This window comes from Protobothrops mucrosquamatus, unplaced genomic scaffold, assembly GCF_001527695.2.
Source record: "Protobothrops mucrosquamatus isolate PMUCROS unplaced genomic scaffold, P.Mucros_1.0 scaffold612, whole genome shotgun sequence".
Taxonomy (NCBI): Eukaryota; Metazoa; Chordata; class Lepidosauria; order Squamata; family Viperidae; genus Protobothrops; species Protobothrops mucrosquamatus.
In genome coordinates, this window is record NW_015386909.1 from 332,412 (window position 1) to 352,457 (window position 20,046).

The following is a 20,046-nucleotide window of genomic DNA, read 5'->3' on the forward strand; positions in this document are numbered from 1 at the left end:
AAAATAGGCAGAGTTGATGTAAATACAAGATGATGAATACATGCCACTCGTGTTTGTGCTGGCACTGTCCAAAATATTAAACAAGGTATCCATTCCTGTTCAATGCTAGATTTGTTCCCACCTCATTTGCTTCTTTATAGAAGCCTCAGGCATGTAGTCTTCCTGGTCAAACCAGATGCTGCTGATGATGATAATGATCTCATTGGCTGAGAAGGGATGCTGCCTTAGTTGAGTTGGTTTTGAAATGGACAATCAATGTACCTGGAATTTGGAATTTGGAAATGTTTGATAGGAACTAAGCTATCCCATTTGCTTGTGGAATCTCACTTCTCCAGAAATTCTGTCCAGTGTGCCAGTTTTTTGTCTGCTTAGAGAAACTCTGTCTATCCCCTGGAGATACCAGGTTTTCCACAGTTTTTGTGGTTTAATAGCTTATAATGATATTGAATATATATGTATTTCAGCAATTTTATTTTTGATGAAGTAAATGGATGAGCTCTATGAGAACTCTAAAGTGACTGATTTGATTCCATTCACTATTGAAAATCAACTACTGTAAGCATAATTCTTCACATGGCCTTGCTGGACACTAATTGCAGAACCAAATATTGGAACCTCGGTGTTCTCTAGTATATTGATTGCAAAATGATAGTTCATTCTTCTAGGCCAGGGGTAGGCAACCTTGGCTCTTTTACGACTCATGGACTTCAGCTCCCAGAATTCCTGAGCCAGCCATGCTGAGGGAAAAGGGAGAGGTTTCCAAGCTGAGCCATGCTGGCTCAGGAATTCTGGGAATTGAAGTCCATGAGTCATAAAAGAGTCAAGGTTGCCTACCCCTGTTCTAGGCAAACATAAGAAAACAGCAAATGTTTGAAACAGCAATCCATTCAGTGATGATTTCAACACTGTACACAGAATTGTCTTAGGAAATAGCAACACAAACATCACTGGGCATGTGTTTATGGCTTGTTGCATATAAATAATGCTAAGCTTGGCATATGTAAAGTATAATTTGAGTGATATTGCCATGGATTCATCTCTTCTTATTAAAAGAATGACATTTTGTGATAACTGCAGCCAAAGAAAAAGTAGTAAGTCAATGACTAAAGAAAATCTTGGCACAGAGATTACTTGAGAAGAAAATTGAAGCACTTACTCCCAAAGAACAGGAAAGATGCTGAAGACATGACAAATGGACTTTATCAGAAGAGTATTGGGGCAGAAAGACGCAGTTTCTGGGACCTCATCTGGAAAGATGGACCTTAGAAGAATTGGTAAACTGATGGACATGACCAGAAAATTGGATGGCACCTGAGGAAGCCAATGAGGGTATCTGGAGAAACAGTAATTTGGAAACTAAGATTTGGTCCTGCTCTCTTAGACCTTTGTTTTGACTTCAAATTTCTAAATATATATTAATTTAATTTTGGGAAGAAATACTTTAGTTAACTATCATAATATGCTTTTAAAACATGGAATTTGTCATCCCATAAAAATTTCCCCTGGGTCAGGGGAATTCAGGATAATTTTATGTAATTGGAAAGAAAAGTATTCTTTGATATTAAGGAATGGATCCAGGATACGACTTCATTATCCATTTTTTAAAAATCTCTGTGTTTTAAAAATGAGGAAATGATACATATATTGCTAGATTTAATAATGTTTAATTTATAGTCATTATGTGATTTTTTCTGTTGATTAGGTTTTATTTTAATTCCTATAATATAGTTGCTTATTATTAATTGTTATTTATAACAGTTCTCATTATTATTGCTATGGATGCTCACTCCAGTAGATTCTGAGTGGCTTACGAAAATCTAAAAAAGCATTAAAATATATATCTAAAAAATAAAAAAGAACGTTAAAAATATAGAACAATACAGCCCGTCAGGCCTAAAACAGCCATAACAATAACAAATAAAACATGCCAGGTGCCCCACAGGTCTAATGCAAGGCCTAGGACTGGAATCATGTCTTAAGGGCTTTCTGCAACCTCAAGAAAGTGTGTCATCCTTATCTCTGTGGCAATGCTAGAAAGCGGGGCCACCACACAGAAGGCAAATTTTCTTGGTCATACAAACTGTTGTTGTTGTTTCTTTACTGTATTACAGGGGTCTTCAAACTTGGCAACTTTAAGACTTGTGGATTTCAACTCCCAGCAAAGCTGGCTGAGGAATTCTGAGAGTTGAAATCCACAAGTCTTAAAGTTGCCAGGTTTGAAGACTCCTGCTGTATTACCTTCTCTTGAAACTTACAGATATACTGTATGTTTCCATAGGAACAAGAATCCAGCAATATTGGAACTCCTGCTGTGTAGACATCCCGGTACATATGGCTGCATACGTGGATATCAAAGAGAAGGGCTCTGGGACCAGTACAAAAGAGGGCATTGCAAGGCCTTGCAGTTGGCACCAAGTCAGCTTTGGCTGGTCTAATCTTGGATGGGGATTATGCAATACTTTCTGAAGCTTTCTGTATGATCGTAATTGTTGGGGATTGTGTCTTGGGTTTCTATAGATGAAGGTCACAGGTTATAGGACGAAAATCGATGTAGATAGGATAGGAATAACTGATCCATTTTATTTAAAATGTTTACTTTCAGATTCTGTCACCTTAAGTGTGGCCAAATTTTGTCATGTAAAATATAAGATGCACAGCAGTCAGAAAGACCTGATTACCTAATTGGCTAATCAATATTACCCCTCGTGTATAATATGTTTTATGGGTTGGACATTGATTGTGGTTATTTTTTTATTTCTTTTCTCTTCTGCATTAGTTTGGAAGTCCACCTATGGTGTAGCAACTACCAAGAGAACTTATTTTATTCCATTGATCCAGTCTTACAGTCTGTCAACCTCCTTACAACAGTATTTATCTGAGAGTGGCGATTCCTATAATAAAACTATAATTAATCAAATGATTGTGGTCATATTGCTGTTGCTGGCTTCATTTTTATAGACCATTATTGTGTGGTTAAAAGCAGTAATTGAAGGGAAATATATTAATCATGCCTGGCTGAGGAATTCAGGGAGTTGAAATCCACAAGTCATAAAAAGGCCAAGTTTGAAGACCCCTGATCTACAGTAATCGCTGGGGTGCTTATGAAGTGCAAAGATATGGATATAATTCATTTTTTAGTAAACTTGATGTATTTTTGCTTCCTTGAAGACAATCTGGTTTTTTATTGATAAAGCTCATCATAATATTAATAATAATGATGAAACCAAAAATAAACAATTTTTTTAAAGGTAATTGATGTAATAGTGTCCAAATCTGTTAAACCCTTTCTGACAACGATTAGAAAATAAATTTGCACTTCCCATATTAGACTGTGGCATGTAAGTAAGAATATGTATAAAAAAATAGGAGAGCTGCAGTGCTAAACCATATTAAAACAAACATAAATTCCCTCCTGCCTAGCTATAGATGGATAATATTTGATTGCCTAAATGAATAAATGAAGATGAATGCTGTTCTGAAAACACTTGGAAAACAATGTCTTGCTACCTTGGTAGGATATGTGAGCATACTGAAAAGCATCATTTCAACATACGTGACCAAATATAAATCATGGCAACTCATGCTTTCTCTATACTAGGGGTCTTCAAACTTGGCCCTTTTATGACTTGTGGACTTCAACTCCCAGAATTCCTCAGCCAGCGTGCCTGGCTGAGGAATTCTGGGAGCTGAAGTCCACAAGTCATAAAAGGGTCAAGTTTAAAGACCCCTGCTCTATACACTCGGCTCTGCCTTGATTTCAGGTATTAGAATGGAATTAAATTATTTTTAAAATAATGCTGAATTAAAGGTTTGGAGAGGCTTTTAACAGCTGTCATTCCAGATCAACTATGTATGGTAACATCCTTCCTGAAGTGCAGACGGAGACTAAGGTGTTGGCACCTAGTTGTAATCTAGCTTTGAAAGCTTAATTTTAGTCCATTCAGTAGTCAAAATTACCACACAGAGTTATTATTGTGGAAAAAAATGGAGATGAGAATGCCATGTATGTTGAGCTTGAGCTCTTGAAGGAAAATCAGGTCATACATTTATTGAATAATAATATTTATAACATGACATTTATATTATATTATTATATTATACTTTACTATATTATATTATTTTATGTTATGTTGTTATGTTATGTTATGTTATGTTATGTTATGTTATGTTATGTTATGTTATGTTATGTTATGTTATGTTATGTTATGTTATACTATACCAGGGGTAGGCAACCTTGGCTCTTTTATGACTCGTGGACTTCAACTCCCAGAATTCCTGAGCCAGCATGGCTGGCTCAGGAATTCTGGGAGTTGAAGTCCACGAGTCATAAAAGAGCCAAGGTTGCCTACCCCTATACTATACTATATTATACTATATTATATATTATACTATATTATATATTATATATTATTATATATTATTATATTATATATTATTATATTATATATTATTATATTATACTATATTATACTATATTATATATTGTTATATTATATTATTATATTATATATTATTATATTACATTACATTACATTATATTACATTATTATATTATATTATTATAATTTTATTGTTATTTGTAATAATAAGCATAATAGGAAATAATTTGTAAGTTCAGGAGTCTAGTTCCTATTAGTCATTTCCTCTCCCAGAATGATATTTTAGAAGGAAAAATGCTGGCAGAGAACTAAAATGGAAACCATTGACTTTAAACATGCCTCCCACAAGCCCATGTTAAAAATAGTTTTTTTAAAAATCCAATTGCCAGTAATTCTAGCTACTTAAGTCACTGAGAAAGTTAGACTTTGGAGAGTCCATCTTCAGCTCAGCAACTGGCAATCAGATGTTAAATTGTGGTAGATTAGTGTGTTATTAAATGCTGGATCATCAAGTTTTGCAAAGTTCAGACTAGCTCCTGTGAATGTGTGCAAATAACTATTACCTCCCAAGATGACAATCACACACTTGGTCTACTCACCCTCCCCTATGTTTGACTGAAATATCAACTGCCAGCATTTTAATATTATATTTTTAATAATTATTCCAGTATTTTGGATTCTTGGAGTCTTTAGCATATTTATCCTCACATTGCTAATTTGCTACCCTTTAGCTTGAATACCCCTTCCTCTTTGGGGATTTATTTTCCTTTTGAACACTAAATATTAGACCTATAGAATGTAGATAGTGTTGTATTATTTATTTCTGCATGTTTAAATTCATGGTGCGTATGGGGATAGTTCTTGCTGTGTTTTGTTTGTCTGTGTTATCTTTTTCTGGTCATAACTTCACTGGCACAACAGCAAAATTTCAACCATGCATCAAAACAAAACAAGAGCTGTAGGTTTTGTAGGGCATGGAAACCAACATATTCAGCTGTGTATCTTGTGTTTGTTTACAAATCAGCCTCTGACCTTTCTTTTACTTGTTCTCCCATCTTCCTGAGGACTCATTGAAATCAGAGATCAGGCTATCTCACCATCCCACACTGCATCAGCAGTTCCTAGGAAGTCCTTCTGAACAACTTCACAGTGAATGATATATCTGCCCATATATTTGAGATGCTCTGGAGCAGCGTTCGTCAACCTCAGCATCTTTAAGATGTCTGGGCCAACTCTCAGAATTCCCCAGCTGGCATGGAATGTAAATCAAAGTGATGTGAATCTATTCCCTTCCTGAGATTATCTGTGAAATGTCAGTTAAATCCAAATATACCGTAAGAAGCCAATGATAAAGATCCCTATATGGCGTGGGCACAAATAATTGGGGATTTGATTTAAATAAAAATAGAAATAACTGAGTGAGCATTTAAAAAAAATAGAATTTGTAGAAATTAGAAAGCATTAAGAAGATACAAATCTTTTTTTTTTCCCTGAAGGAACAAACTCCAACAATTTCTAACGTTTTTCTGTGTGCGAAATTATGGAAGCTTGAAACAAGTCCCTTATTCTTTTGTTTTTCACTCTGTGGCCACAAGAGGTTTTGGAGTGAGAGATGATGCTGACTATTACAGGCCAACAAACTTGCAAAAAAAAATAAATAAATGGCCAAAGAGACAGCTGTGCTGCCACTCAAGAGAGAATCCAGTCTATTTTTTCCAGAACCCGTTAATCGGAAAACCCTCACCCTTTCTTCTGTGACACAAAGCATCTTGTAGGTTATGGATTTTGAATGACACCATAAATGAAGCAGTTAGCCAACAGCTAGAAATATATTTGCCCAAAGCTACTTTCTGTTGTTGTTTTTTATTCCCCTAGTTCAACTTGGAGGCAAATTTCACTTCACTTTATTATATAATGGACAAGCATCCTTCTCGCCTTGGGCTAACTCTGTTAATTGCCTGCCTTCCCTCTGTTCTCTGTTATCCAAGATTTCAAGAGGAGATCTGAATCTTCCTAGGTAGATTTCTCAGTTTTGCTTCCCATACTTGTTCCAAGCCTACAGACATTGCTTAACCTCAACAAATGCCCTTTCCATCAGGCAATGTTTAACTGTGAATTCATTTACATTTTACATTACAAACCCTAGAAACGATGTACCTCAAAGAAACATGAGAGGCCTCCTTGCATGTGTGCCAAATAATATTTATTATACTTGATTAAGTACTGTGTTTTATTGCATTGAGTTATTCTATGACTCATAAATATCAAAGTGGGAGGAAGCAAAGGTATTCCCAAGAGAAATCTGAAACTTTAAATAAGAAAGACTGAACCGATACAGCAGATGCTTCCTTGTGAAATTCTATAGTTTGTACGATTGCTTGTACACATATTTGATCCAGAAAACACTTTTGTCTTATTTTCACTTTCCAGAAAATGATGCTGAATTGTTTGAATGATGTCTCTGTGTGATCCCAAGCAAGTTTGAAATCAGGAGAGAACAATTCCTATAAGACCCACTGATGTTTCCCTTCTGTGTCCCCCTTATAAAAAAAATTTGACCATCTGATCAGGGAGCCCTCTGCTCCAAGGATCCTCCAGCATCAGAATTTGCTTCTTGATCTGACCAGGAGTTCCGCACCATGTATCCTGCCAATAATTCTCTCCTGACCTGGAAGCCAATCTCCAGCTCCATGAAGTCAAACGCCCTTCAGCAATAGTTCCATGGAAGCAGTTAATTCCATGGAAGTGGCCGTGTTGGACCAAAAAGGTCAGCTGGAGGCCAATCCTTAACAAATAAGATGGTGTGGTTATTGTCACTCAGAGTCAAATTTTCCTTCAGGGAATATAGGAATACCAAATTTTCATTTATACCAAGGGTCTTCAAACTTGGCCCTCTTATGACGCTGGCTGAGGAATTCTGGGAGTTGAAGTCCACAAGTCATAAAAGGGCCAAGTTTGAAGACCCCCAACTTATACTAATAGTCTCATGGGATGGGAAAGAGGTATGGGAGGAAAATTGTATTCCAGTACACAATGCCTCTTCCTCCTCTCCTCCTCTCCCTCATGGCTGGAAACAGCATATTTAATATTTCTTCATTCCCAATCAACTTCTACTGGCTGCTAACTAATCACTAGAGCATTGAGGACCAACACATCTATTACAATTTCTAGAATATTGTTATCAGTTTCCTAGCAACCTGTAACAAATGTAAAGCTTTGTTGTGTCAGAGACTTAGAAACTCACAGGGAAGTGTTCATGTAATCTTCTTAAATTGGAGAAGGTAACTATTGTATTCTGCCATCCATAATATTTTAACCTTCACCCCATGGTATGTAGTGTAAAGAAAAATCTGCCATTGTATAAAGACACAGAACAGCTGAGATGAGAGTAGTCATCATTAAACAGAAAAATCTGGTAGGCCATTAGTCTCTCATGCTAAAATCAGTTATACATAAGTTATGAGCATATTGCTGGTAAGGGAGTGAATTAGGTACAGTTAGGGCCAAACTCAGACATTCTCAGCAAACATTTCTTATAGACTATTTCTCCTATGTCTTAGAAGCAGGAAGTCATCAAGTAATGACTCTAGATACTTTTGCTTTGATTCTTTCCACAATTTTTTTTCTTATAGAAACAGGGGTGTCTACAGGAGTGGGATGTGTGCATCAAAAAGTGAATAAAATGGTAGCTAGAACCACATAATTGAAGCCTTGTTGTTCTGACCCAGACAGAACAGATTGCTTTTAGTCCCATCTGGGACAGACAATCAATAGAAATGATTGCAAAACAGATAAATGTATTTATACAGAGGAAATACTTGCAATTGTGTTGGTTGTTTCTTTTGTATATTACTCATCTGTTCATTTGATAATGGATTTTCCCCTCTTCTTCTGCATAAGCATCACATGTTGGCATAGGACCTCCAAACCGTGTGAATAGGAGATATGAGGCTGGATGAACAAAGGAATTCCCCACTGGGCACGTAGCCAGTATATCCTGAGAAGAGCTCAGAGGCTCCTCCTACTACTGACCTGTTAACATGAGATAGCTAACTAGCTAAAACTACATTTCCCAAAAGCCATCTCTTAAGGAGACAGCACTTAACCCAATAAATGCCAGACATTCTTATGTACAGATCTACATGATCTAGTTAGGGTTACATAGAGTTACACGATCCAGAACACTTGTTCTTTTATTACATTTTCTGTGCCTGTCGCACAGATTAAAAAGGGTGGGGATCACAGATGGCTCCACCACTACCACCACTTCAAAGGGTGCCCCAGATCTTCCCCAAGCTGCAGAAAGCCTTGCGTTAACAGAAATCCTCTTGCCTCCATTGCAGAGAAAAGGGGTCTGGGTTCCCCTAGCCTGGCCCCATTGCAGATAGGCTCTTGGCAAAAGGAAGGTGTGCAATATTGGCAAACTGTTGTCAATGTCTCCCCTGCTCCTTCTAGCTCTTTCAAGAATGGCAAGGCCAGAGAGCTTGAGGACTTGGCAGCTCTCTCTAGAGTTCTAAAACTCAAGAGAGAGGAGGAGTGAAGCCAAGATTTCTCTCCAATGGAAAAACTGAGTCACAACATCCTTCCCCCAAAGAACAATCACTTTTTTTAAAAAAAGAACAAATTAATTTTACCTTACATTGAAATAAATCAGCTCTCTTCTTCAACATTACTGACATTCACAGTGATGAGCTACAGCATCTTTGTAGAATTACTTCAGTCATTGTTGATGTAAAACCTGTCTGCATTACTATTGCTTTGGCACAATTAGAATTGCAAGACACTATAAATCAGGGGTCTTCAAACTTGGCCCTCTTATGACTTGTGGACTTCAACTCCCAGAATTCCTCAGCCAGCGTGCCTGGCTTAGGAATTCTGGGAGTTGAAGTCCACAAATCATAAAAGGGCCAAGTTTGAAGACCCTTGGTATAAATGAAAAGTTGGTATTCCTATATTCCTTGAAGGAAAATTTGACTCTGAGTGACATGAAGTCCAGAAGTAATAAAAGGGCCAAATTTGAAGACCCCTGCTATAAACTCTAGTGCAGAAATGATAATTATGGAACACTGAAACCCCAAGCTGATTTCCACCTGGCTTAATCTTTGTGATGATCCAAGAGGGTGCTTGCTATCCATTTATGGCCTATCCAGGTGAGGCAGGGCAGGAGAAAAATAAGTTAGGAACCTCAGCTCAAGATTTGTTTGTTTCTTTCCATGCTATGTTCACAAAGTCACTTTTCTGGTTTCAGAATTTTACAATGGTTAGTAACATTGACAATGAAATCTCTGAGCATTTCAACTACCTGGTAAATAAAGGATTTTAAAACCTTTCATCTTCAATAAATGCTTTGAAAACACATTCATCTGAACAATTTCATTTTGCAAACTGTCAAATTTTGACAATTGGGACACCTCCGAGATGTTATATTTTCAAAATGTAAGAGGTTATTTTCAAGTACTTCAATATATTTTGGAATCACAAATAATGATTTTTTTTTCCTTTTAGTGTTCTGTGTATGAAATTCAGGGCAAAATAATCATATCTTTAATGGAAGGAATTTAGAACTGAGGAGAAAAGCTACAGTTCCAGAGATGGTACTACATTTCAATCAATCAAAAATATGTTGATGCTGAAGAGAATACTATTCCTTTAATAAATACTAGCTCATTATAATGAATGCATTGAAATAGGAATTTGGTATTTTGGAGATGAGAAAGAGAATTATAGAATATTACATACTGGATTGTGTAATTAATATCTAAAATAATTCTATAGCTGTTATGGTCTGTGACATAATCACTGGGGATGGATAAAATCTAGCAGGAAAACAGAAAAGAAACTTACTTTAAAACTGTATTTTCACACCTTTAGCATCTATCATAGTAATATGATGTCACATTCAGTTGTTGAGCTCAGGGTGGGAAGATTCAAATCCCCAGGCAGCCAGGAAGTTCAATAGAAAGTCTGGAACCAGTCTTGACAGCCAGTATGATGAACTAGTTAAGGAGTTGGGTTGGCATTAGGAAGACAAAGGTTCAAATCTACTCTCAGCCATGGAAACACCTGTGCCACATTTCTTTTTCCCAGCTTTATTGTGAAGAAGATTAAGGGGGGGGAGGGAATTCTATGTTCTGCAAAACTTCAGGGGGAAAAATGCCTCTAAAGACCAGTTCTTCTTTCTGGTCTCGAAGCCGTGCAAATTCTGTGCCAACATCCATTACCAACATTTGAACAGCTGGACTAATTACACATGAAGCTGTTGAGTTTTTATCTTTAATTTTTTTTCTTGATGTGGGATTGCAGCAATTCAACTCAGCATTGAAATAAATTGCTGGTGAAGAGAACCAATTTGTCCTTAGGAAGGAGAACAGTGTAATGGGAGGATCTCCACAGAACCTTTAGGAAGCGAACAAAAATGAGATTTTTTCCAGGGGATGGTTCAGCCTAGGAATAGAATAGAATAGAATAGAATAGAATAGAATAGAATTGGAAGAGACCATGGAGGTCTTCTAGTCCAGCCCCCTGCTCAAACAGGAGAACCTATTCCAACTCAGACAGGTGAATATCTAGTCTCTTCTTTAAAAACTCCAGTGATGGAACACCTAAGATTTCTGGGGGTAAGCTGTTCCACTGGTTGATTGTCCTCACTGTCAGGAAGTTTTTCCTTAATTCCAGGTTGCTTCTCTCTTTGGTCAGTTTCCAACCACTGTTTCTCGTCCTTCCCTCTGGTGCTTTGGTGAACAGCCTGGCACCCTCTGCCTTGTGACAGCCCCTCAGATACTGGAATCTGACTATCATGTCACCCCTATTTCTTCATTTCTTTAGACTAGCCAAACCAAGACCCCTAGCCATTCTTCATATGTTTTAGTCTCCAGGCCTTTGATCACCTTAGTTGCTCTTCTCTGAATTTTTTCCAAACTCTCAACATCTTTTTAATGATATGGTGACCAAAATTGGTTGCAGTATTCCAGGTGTGATCTCACTAGGGTTTTATAAAGCGGTTTAATACTTTGTGTGATCTTGATTCTATGCAACAGATGGAAACTAATTAACGGAAGAAGCAACCTAGAACTAAGGAGAAACTTCCTGACAGTTAGAACAATTAACCAGTGGAACAACCAGCCTCCAGAAGCGGTGAATGTTCCAACATTGGAAGTTTTTAAGAAGAGGCTGGACAGCCATTTGGCTGAAATGGTATAGGGTTTCCTGCCTGAGCAGGGGGGTGCACTAGATGATATCCAAGATCCCTTCCAACATCATCATCATCATCATCATCATCATCATCATCATCATCATCATCATCATCATCATCATCATCATCATCATTATATTATTATTATTATTATTATTATTATTATTATTATTATTATTATTATTATTATTATTATTATTATTATTATTATTATTATTATTATTATTATGCCTCTGTTTATACAACCCAGGATTTTATTAGCTTTTTTGGTTGCTGCTGCACATTGCTGGCTCATAGTCAAGTGATCGTCCGCTAGGACCCCAAGGTCCCTCTCGCAGTTGCTGTTTTTAAGCCAGGTCTCGCTCAATCTGTATTTGTACCTTTGGTTTTTCCTGCCTAGATGTAAGACTTTGCTTTTCTCCACATTGTAACTCATTTTGTTCGATAAGGCCCATTGTTCAAGGTTGTCAAGATCTTTTTAGATCCTGAGTTTGTCTTCTGGGTTGTTGGCTACTCCTGTCAGTTTGGTGTCATCTGCAAATTTAATGAGTTCCCCTTCAATTCCCCCATCTAAGTCATTGATGAAGATATTGAAGAGTAATTTGCCCAAGACGGAACCTTGTGGTACCCCACTGCTTACTTCTCTCCATGTGGATGTAGTGCCATTGAGAACTAATATGGTGGGAGCAGAGAAAAATGGAAATAAAACCCAGACATGGACTATCACAAAGGGATGGATCAAGATTGTTGTTTTAGAGAAGAGCTTGAAGTTTCACTGCTTAGTTTACCCCCGATTTTTATCCTTGAGGGAAGAAGAGTGAAGTCCCTTCTCCAGGATTTTGGCTTTAGATAAAGTTACTCATGGGGCTGTACTAACTGGAAAATAAACTGGAATTGAAAAGGAGAGTCTCACAGAGCTTGTTTGGCCAGCAGAGCTTCCAACCAACCAATGATGGGCACCACAAGACCACTGAAGATGCAAGGTAGAAGTGCTATACACATAATCTCTTTAGATAGCTAGTTTTTAAAGCATTCAGTAGTCTTCCATTTAGTCAAATGAAACAAAATCAGTGAGGTGTATTAATTGCCTGATTATGTGCCATCAAATCAGTGTCAGTTCTTAGAGACTACCTAGAAAGACTTTCTCCAGGATGATCTTATCACCAAGCTAGTGTTTCAGGTTTTCTAATGGAGCATCCATTCCTACTATAATTGAGTCCATGCATCTTGCTGTTGGGTCATCTATTTCCTCTCACCATTCCCAGAATTATAGACTTTTCAAGGGAGTGGGTTTTCACATAATATGTCCAAAGTACATATTTGTGCCTAGTCTTTTGTGCCTCAAGTGACAATTCTGGATTAATTTTTTTTACCATGCATTTATTTTCTTGCCTATCTATGGTATCCCCAGGCGTCTTCATTGACACCAAAGTTCAAAACCATCAATGATCGTGTTATCCTACTCCTTCAGAATCTAACATTTGATTCCATGCAGCAGTGTATCTCAATCTTGGTAATTTTTAAGATGTATGGACTTCAGTTCTCAGAATGCCCAAGCTAGAACATTCAGGAGTACACCAGAAAGATGGCACCCAAAGATGAGTTGCAGAGGGAATAGCTGAGGTAACAGTAGAAATGGGGAAAAGATCAAACAGAGAAAGTGACATGGCAAGACGATGTATGGGCCAGACCCTCTCAGAGGGGGCATTCCAAAGAAGGTCATAGAGAATAAGAAGGCAATAGTAGAAAAGGACCAGGAGACAGTGGTGGTGATAGATGGAGCAGTGCCAAGTGACCGCAACATCAGAAAGGAGTTTGAGAAGCTGAAGAAGTAGCAGTGCCTGAAGCAAGAAGTGGAGGATGTGGAAAGTAAAGGCCAAAGTGGTTCAATAGTATTCAGGGCCAGGACTCCTGAGCTGAAACAGATCCCAGGAACAACGCCAGAACTCTCCATCCTGAAGAATGCATGGCTAGTAATAACTAGGATACTGTGCCAAACTCTTAAACTCCCAGATCTCTGGTAGAGAACCTGAGGTTGAGGAAGACACATACCATCCATAGTGGTTAGAAGTGTTCCTTTCCTGTATCTGTTATTCCCTTCTACAAAATGTCAGACTCCCAACCAGACTTATGCTAACAAATACTGAGAATATGATACATGTGAGCAACTTTAAATTTTGAGCAACACTTCGCATGAATAAACCTGGCATATTATGATCAATGGGTAGTGCAACATATGTCAATATTTTTATGTCATATGCAAAATGGTGAAATGCCAAACACATCAATGAGGGATCAATGCAAAAACACAGTTAAACTTTTAAATAATGTGCTGAAAGCTCCTCACTCGCAGATCCTTCATCACCTACCAATGAAGTGACTTAGTGTAATACAAGGCTAAACACACAAATGTGAAATGTTAGTGCATTCATGGCATTAAACTAGTGGGGAAAATAAGAGTTTGATCTCAGCAGCCTCCTCATCTAGGCAAGCTGTGCAATGAACAGAATAACAATTTCAGGGTCTTTCTCTTCCTCTAAATTCACTCATGATTTGAATGGGGTGTATCTTCTTCTTAGCTGAACCTCTTCTGACAGCTGCATAGATCTCCTCTGGCTTCTCTCTCTTAATCAAAGGTTTCTTTTCTGGAGCCTTCATCCGCCACATCACCACAGGATGTCGTGGGCCAGCAGGACTTTGAATTCGGATAATCTTTGTGGAGGCAATGTAGGACATTTTCACTGTCTGCACCACAGCATTCATCAGGTTTTTGGCAGCTTGAATCAACGAAGTCACACTGTCTAACTGCAAGCAGAAACACAACTATTATAGTCTCAGAAATAATGCCTGTTGTTTCCTTTTGTAGACTTGAATGCGCAGAACTTAAATTTGATTGGGTCAAAAATAACATGCAATGCTGGATAACAGAGATGAATGGGGGGGGGGGGGAAGAAGTCACTTTAATGAGGCCAGCTTAGAATTTCTGAAAGTCTTGCTAACAGGTCAACCTAAATGCAATAGCATAAATAAGAGCTGCAAAACAAGTCACCAAATTTTTGTAGCAAACATGACTTTTCTTATGCTTTTGCTTAGAAATAAAGTTTCACATTTTGTAATCCCAGATCTTTGCAATTCCAAAAATCTGTAATTTTGGCCAGGCATCCCAACAAGATAGTATTGTTCAGATAGCAGTCAGTCACCTACCTGAAGAAGACAGAAAACATGAAACGATTGGAGATAATAATTTGGATCCATCCTTCTTTATTTTATCTGAATGCCTGAGAAAATGTTTTAAGTGTACTACTTTCAGTTTGTGCTGTGGAAAAAAATGCAACTATCCAAAAGACAGTGGGAATATTGATATCTATCAGTTCAATTCAGGGACTGGAAACAGTTCAGCTTCAAGATAGAGAACTTGGTAATCCAGTGAATTATTACAGATAGTCCTTGACTCACAACCATTCATTTAGTGATTGTTCAAAGTTACAACAGCACTGAAAAAGTGACTTATGGCCACCTTTATCCCCACAGTCATGTGATCATGCCATTTTCCAATATTTTGCTTAAAATACTCAAGGCAACATCCATTTCTTTTTGCATAAGGGTTTTGCTTATTAGTGATGGGAAGATTCCCCTCTGATTGTTCAGTGTGAAACAGAATGCTTGAGTAGATGGGCTTTTGATCTGATCCACTTTAATTCTTCTCATGTACTTGTGCTTAATATTTTTTATTATATGCAAGAAGAGAGGGAATTCTGGAAGTGTTCTTAGTATACAAGGTATGAGTATTGTATGATTTGTAACATAGACTGCATTACATTTGAATTGTCTCATATTTCATTTTGTGGATAGTCCTCTAGGTGAATGTTAAATTCTTTAGCATTGCTTTCCTTGTATTATGAATTCCATCTACAGCTTAAGCTTCCTGTGTTGTTATTTTACATTGGAAAATTGGAAAAGGGATAAATATACTGATATGCGTACCAGTGACTTGTATGAATAATTTTTGAGCTTCTAAGAGTCTCTGTCCTCATATTTAATTACAGGGCTGACAATTTCAATTTAAAAATGCATTTCCACTTCTAATTCTTTTAAATAATGCCATGGTGCTTGGATTTATATTTTCCCAATCCTCACAGGTGAGCATGCACATGTACACACATCAAAAATAAACTTGATTATTAGCTGACCATCTTCTGAAGTTTGATGGGGAAAAAGGGATACCATATGCAGCTCCTTGACGTACTTTTTTTTCCCCAAAATCATTCAGTGTAGAATTAAGAATAAAAACACCTTATGCTGAATTGAAAGTAGATTGTCAAGATCATTTTTTGTCCTGCTTGAAAGGTTCCGTGTGGCTGGTTCTTTCCTGCTACCTTATGATCCAGAGCAAAGTAAACAGGCCCAGGACTCACTGCAGGTGAAGCTGACTCCAAAGCAGCTAGAACAGATCCTCCCAAATATGTTGTGCAGTCATAATATTATTATGGGGCTTTAGCCTCCAGATTTGAAACAGGCCACATCTTCCTACAAATACTTATTTCAGCCCTCCAGAAGCCATGCCAAGCCTTCTTCCTGATTAGGGCCTAGACCGGAGAGGACCACGGGAGGGTAGCAGCCAAACCACATCCCTCATAGATTTGGTTCTTGCCACAATACCATTTATTAATATAGGTACCGTATTTTCCGGCGTATAAAACGACTTTCTAAACCCTGAAAATCTTCTCAAAAGTCGGGGGTCGTCTTATACGCCCAGTCGTCTTATACGACGGAAAATACGGGTATTCTATTTTATTCCTTTACACATGTGGTTTGGCATATTACTCATCAAGTTTTCTCTCCCCCCCCCTCTCTCTCGCTCAAACTCTATATTTTAACTGGAAAGGTTGGGGGTCGTCTTATACGCCCAGTCGTCTTATACGCTGGAAAATACGGTAGTCTACGACAGAGGCCCCCAACCTTTGGGGCACCAGGGACCGGTTCTGTGGAGAAAGATTTTTCCATGGACCAGAGGGGGTGTGGTTTCGTGTGCTGCCTGCATCCAGTGTATGGGGCTTCACTTGTTGCTGGTATGCCATTGGCCTCTATTTATGACTTTTTAAAATATTAGTTATTACATTTAGTACTAGTTGCAATATTCCCCTTTCATTTTTACTTTGAAGTATTTTATTTAGAATATGTTGTATCTCTTTTCATTAAAAATAAATGTGTAGCTTGGAAAACATTCATTATAATTCTAATATAATAAAGAACAAAAAGCAGTACAACAATGCAAAATCATAAAACCAACAATTTAAATATTAAAAAGACAGGAAGGCAACTAATAAAATCAGACAAAAGCTAATAAATACATTTTCAGTTTCTGGTAAAGATACTCCATTTTGTTTACTCTACAAGTTGAGCATCACTACCCACATTTACCACAGGTTGATAAATTTTGCTTAGAAATTACTAGAAACGTATTGTGGCCTTTTGACTATTCTTCCCCTTTAAAAAAAATATCTGAAAACAAAATTAAATGGTGTTTTGCCTGTTAGGCTTTCTATGGAAATTAGAATAGAATAGAATCATAGAACTGGAAGGGACCTTGGAGATATTCTAGTCCAACTCCCTGCCCATGGTAGAAAACCATTGCGGACAAATGTCCTGTCTATTCTTAAAAACCTTCAGCGATGGAGCATCCACAACTCCAGGAGGGAAACTGTTCCATTGGTTAATTATTCTATCGGGAAATTTCTCTTTAGTTCCAGGTTGGCTCTCTCTTTAACGAGCTTCCACTCTTTTCTTCTGGTTCTACCTTCAGGATTTTTGGAGGATCTGTGGCAGCCCCTCATGTACAGAAAAACAACTGTCATATAATCCCTAATTCTTCTCTTGTAAGGCTAGACATACGTAGTTCCCTTAATCATTCCTCACATGAGTTATCTTGCAGATATTAGTTGAGTTCTAGTTGTTCTGTAGCCCATCTCTTAATTCAGAGGTCCCCAACCTTTTGGGCACCAGGGACCGGTTCCGTGGAGAGAGGTTTTTCCATGGACTGGAGAGTGTGTGGCTTTGTGTGCTGCCTGCATCCCACGGATGAGGCTTTGCTTGTTTGTGTGGACCAGTTGCTGGCATGCCGTGTCCTGGTACCGGTCCACACCCCTGTCTTAATTCATTCTTTAGGCATTTCCATTGTTCAATGGGATTTGCTCTACTCTCTTGAACTTAATGTTCTGCTGTGAGATCCTTATACTCAAGGCAATATTCATTTTGTCATTTTGTTTTGTTTGCACAACAAGCAGTAGTTTTGTTTCAGTTATTTTCTATAGGTTCCTCAAGGTCTCCATACTGTAAGCATGGAAAACTGATGAAGTAAGAATCTTATATGGGTTAAAATATTTGAAAGCCTAGACTTTTATCTTTCAGGAATGTTTCCTTAGATCAGGGGTGTCAAACTGCCAGCCCGCGGGCCAGTTGTGTCATGCGGAGGCTGTGCCCACCCCAGCTCCAGCCGTGCAAAAAAAGTCGCAATACATCACGACATGTTCCAGGATGTGGTGAATTTGACACACATGCCTTAGATGATGTCAGCACCCAGCAGAAGAAAATGCATGCTTCTTACATCTGTTACAAAGGCATATGTGTTTATAAGCTATGGCTTTTCTGCTTCCAATATCAAAGACAAGAAATTATCTCATGCATTCAAAAGGGAAGAAAACTCTGATTTATACAAGTTTGGCATTTCAAGACTAAAAGTAAGTTTATTTAATACCTTCTAATATCGAATCATTACAGTATATGGCTACAATTGAGGTGGATGTAGGAATACAAGTGGACAAATCCTATTTTTGGAAGCTCGTATTCTCAAACCTACAAAACAGAATCAAAAGAAGAGAGCTGGGAAAGATTTGACTGTTCCACTTAAATCTGTTTAGGTGGAAAGGGCTTCCAAGAGAAGACTCGTAATCTGAATATTCAAAAGTCACTGCACAGGCCTTTTATCTTTCCTACTATTTTTGAGATATGTTTTCAAGATATGAAAAAAGAAACAAACTGCACAGGATTTTAAATGGAAAACTGCATTGCTTAGGCCCAATCAGTCCCTAACATTTGTGTGAACGAGGCAGGATAAGTGCCCAATAAAAGTTGGCCTGAGGTTCCCCTGGGGTTAATTTCAAATGAATTGGGTCAGATCCTTATTGCAGTAGAATGAATTTAAGAGGATAACAATAGGAAAATGCTATTATCTGGTTCTGTAATTTTGCCTGCATTCTCATCATTTCTACCTGACTGTAGAAAGAAGTCCTGTGACTTTAATAAGGTGGGAGACTACTAAGAAATTTTAGAACTATATACAGTATTAGACTAAAAATCATTTTTTAAGAATCCTGAGAGAAGACAGAGGCAGTATTTCCATACTGTTGAAGAAAAACTCTTTAAGGACAGGTCTACCAGAAGCTGAGGTCAACTCGAAGAAGAACTGTCACCATATGATTCACATGGTGGCAACCCAACAAACATCTCTCTTGATTTAGCATCAGCTTTTGAATACACAGAATGTATTGTGCAGTTCTTTATACTGGAATACCCAGTGGTATCCAACTTTGTTGAATGTCAAAACATGCAACAAGCATACTGAAATATGTTGGTAAATGTGCAACCCTGGGATCAACAAATAACTGAATAATGTCAGAGAGCTAGCAGTATTGATTTTGCTTTGGAAGCAATTGTATAGTAAGCATAGCAGAAGTGTTTGTGTAATCTTTTATGCTTCATATGCCCTGTGAACAGTCAGGAATCTTTTATCTTTTACATGATTAAAAAACAAACAAACACCCAAACATTTTCAATCATTTTAAGTACTGTACTTAAGTGCTACTGAGTGTCAGTTCCAAGACAAGAAACATTTCAATCTACTAAGGAACTCTATTATAGATCTCAAAGTAGCGATTGTGGAAAAAAGGAGATACCCCAGTTGAGTGGGAGATTGCTGAACTCCCATACATAAAAGTTTTTAGGCTATCTTAGAAGATCTCAACAATCCCATGGATTTTTAACATATTAGAATTGATAAGGTATTTTTAATCTGTGTCACCTCTAATCTACAACCTCATAACCATCCTGTCTTCTGTCACCTCACTCCAGTTTAAGTCTAACATCTGTCTAGCCATTCCACTGCATCTCTAGATTGTCTTTTAACAACATTTGTTAGTTGAAAAAAGTGCTACCAGGTTCCATCTGATTTTCAGTTCCAAAACTGAATATGGAAATGGCAAAGGAAATTGTTTATGCAAAGTTATCAGAATTGTGCTGTTTGTATATAGTTACAATCCAACATTTTCATGTTTCTAAATGTTACCATGGCATTGATTTTAATGGGTTTATCCCTCCCATGTGACCATGTTGACTCAACACTCTAAAAATACTCAATTATCTGAATCTGAAAGTTACAGCATAGCTTCCCCGAATTATTCAGTATGTATAAATCAGGAG

General features: G+C 37.6%; 1 protein-coding gene across 1 annotated transcript in view; it reads right to left on the reverse strand.

Annotated features, from left to right (window-relative positions):
- Positions 1 to 13,922: 13,922 nt before the first annotated feature.
- Positions 13,923 to 20,046, reverse strand: part of LOC107288957 (catenin alpha-3) — a 237,381-nt gene continuing 231,257 nt past the window's right edge. The window contains exon 8 of the mRNA XM_029284460.1: positions 13,923 to 14,376. Within this exon, the coding sequence (XP_029140293.1) occupies positions 14,089 to 14,376 (288 nt within the window). The 3' untranslated portion in view covers positions 13,923 to 14,088. The remainder of the gene's footprint in view (positions 14,377 to 20,046) is intronic.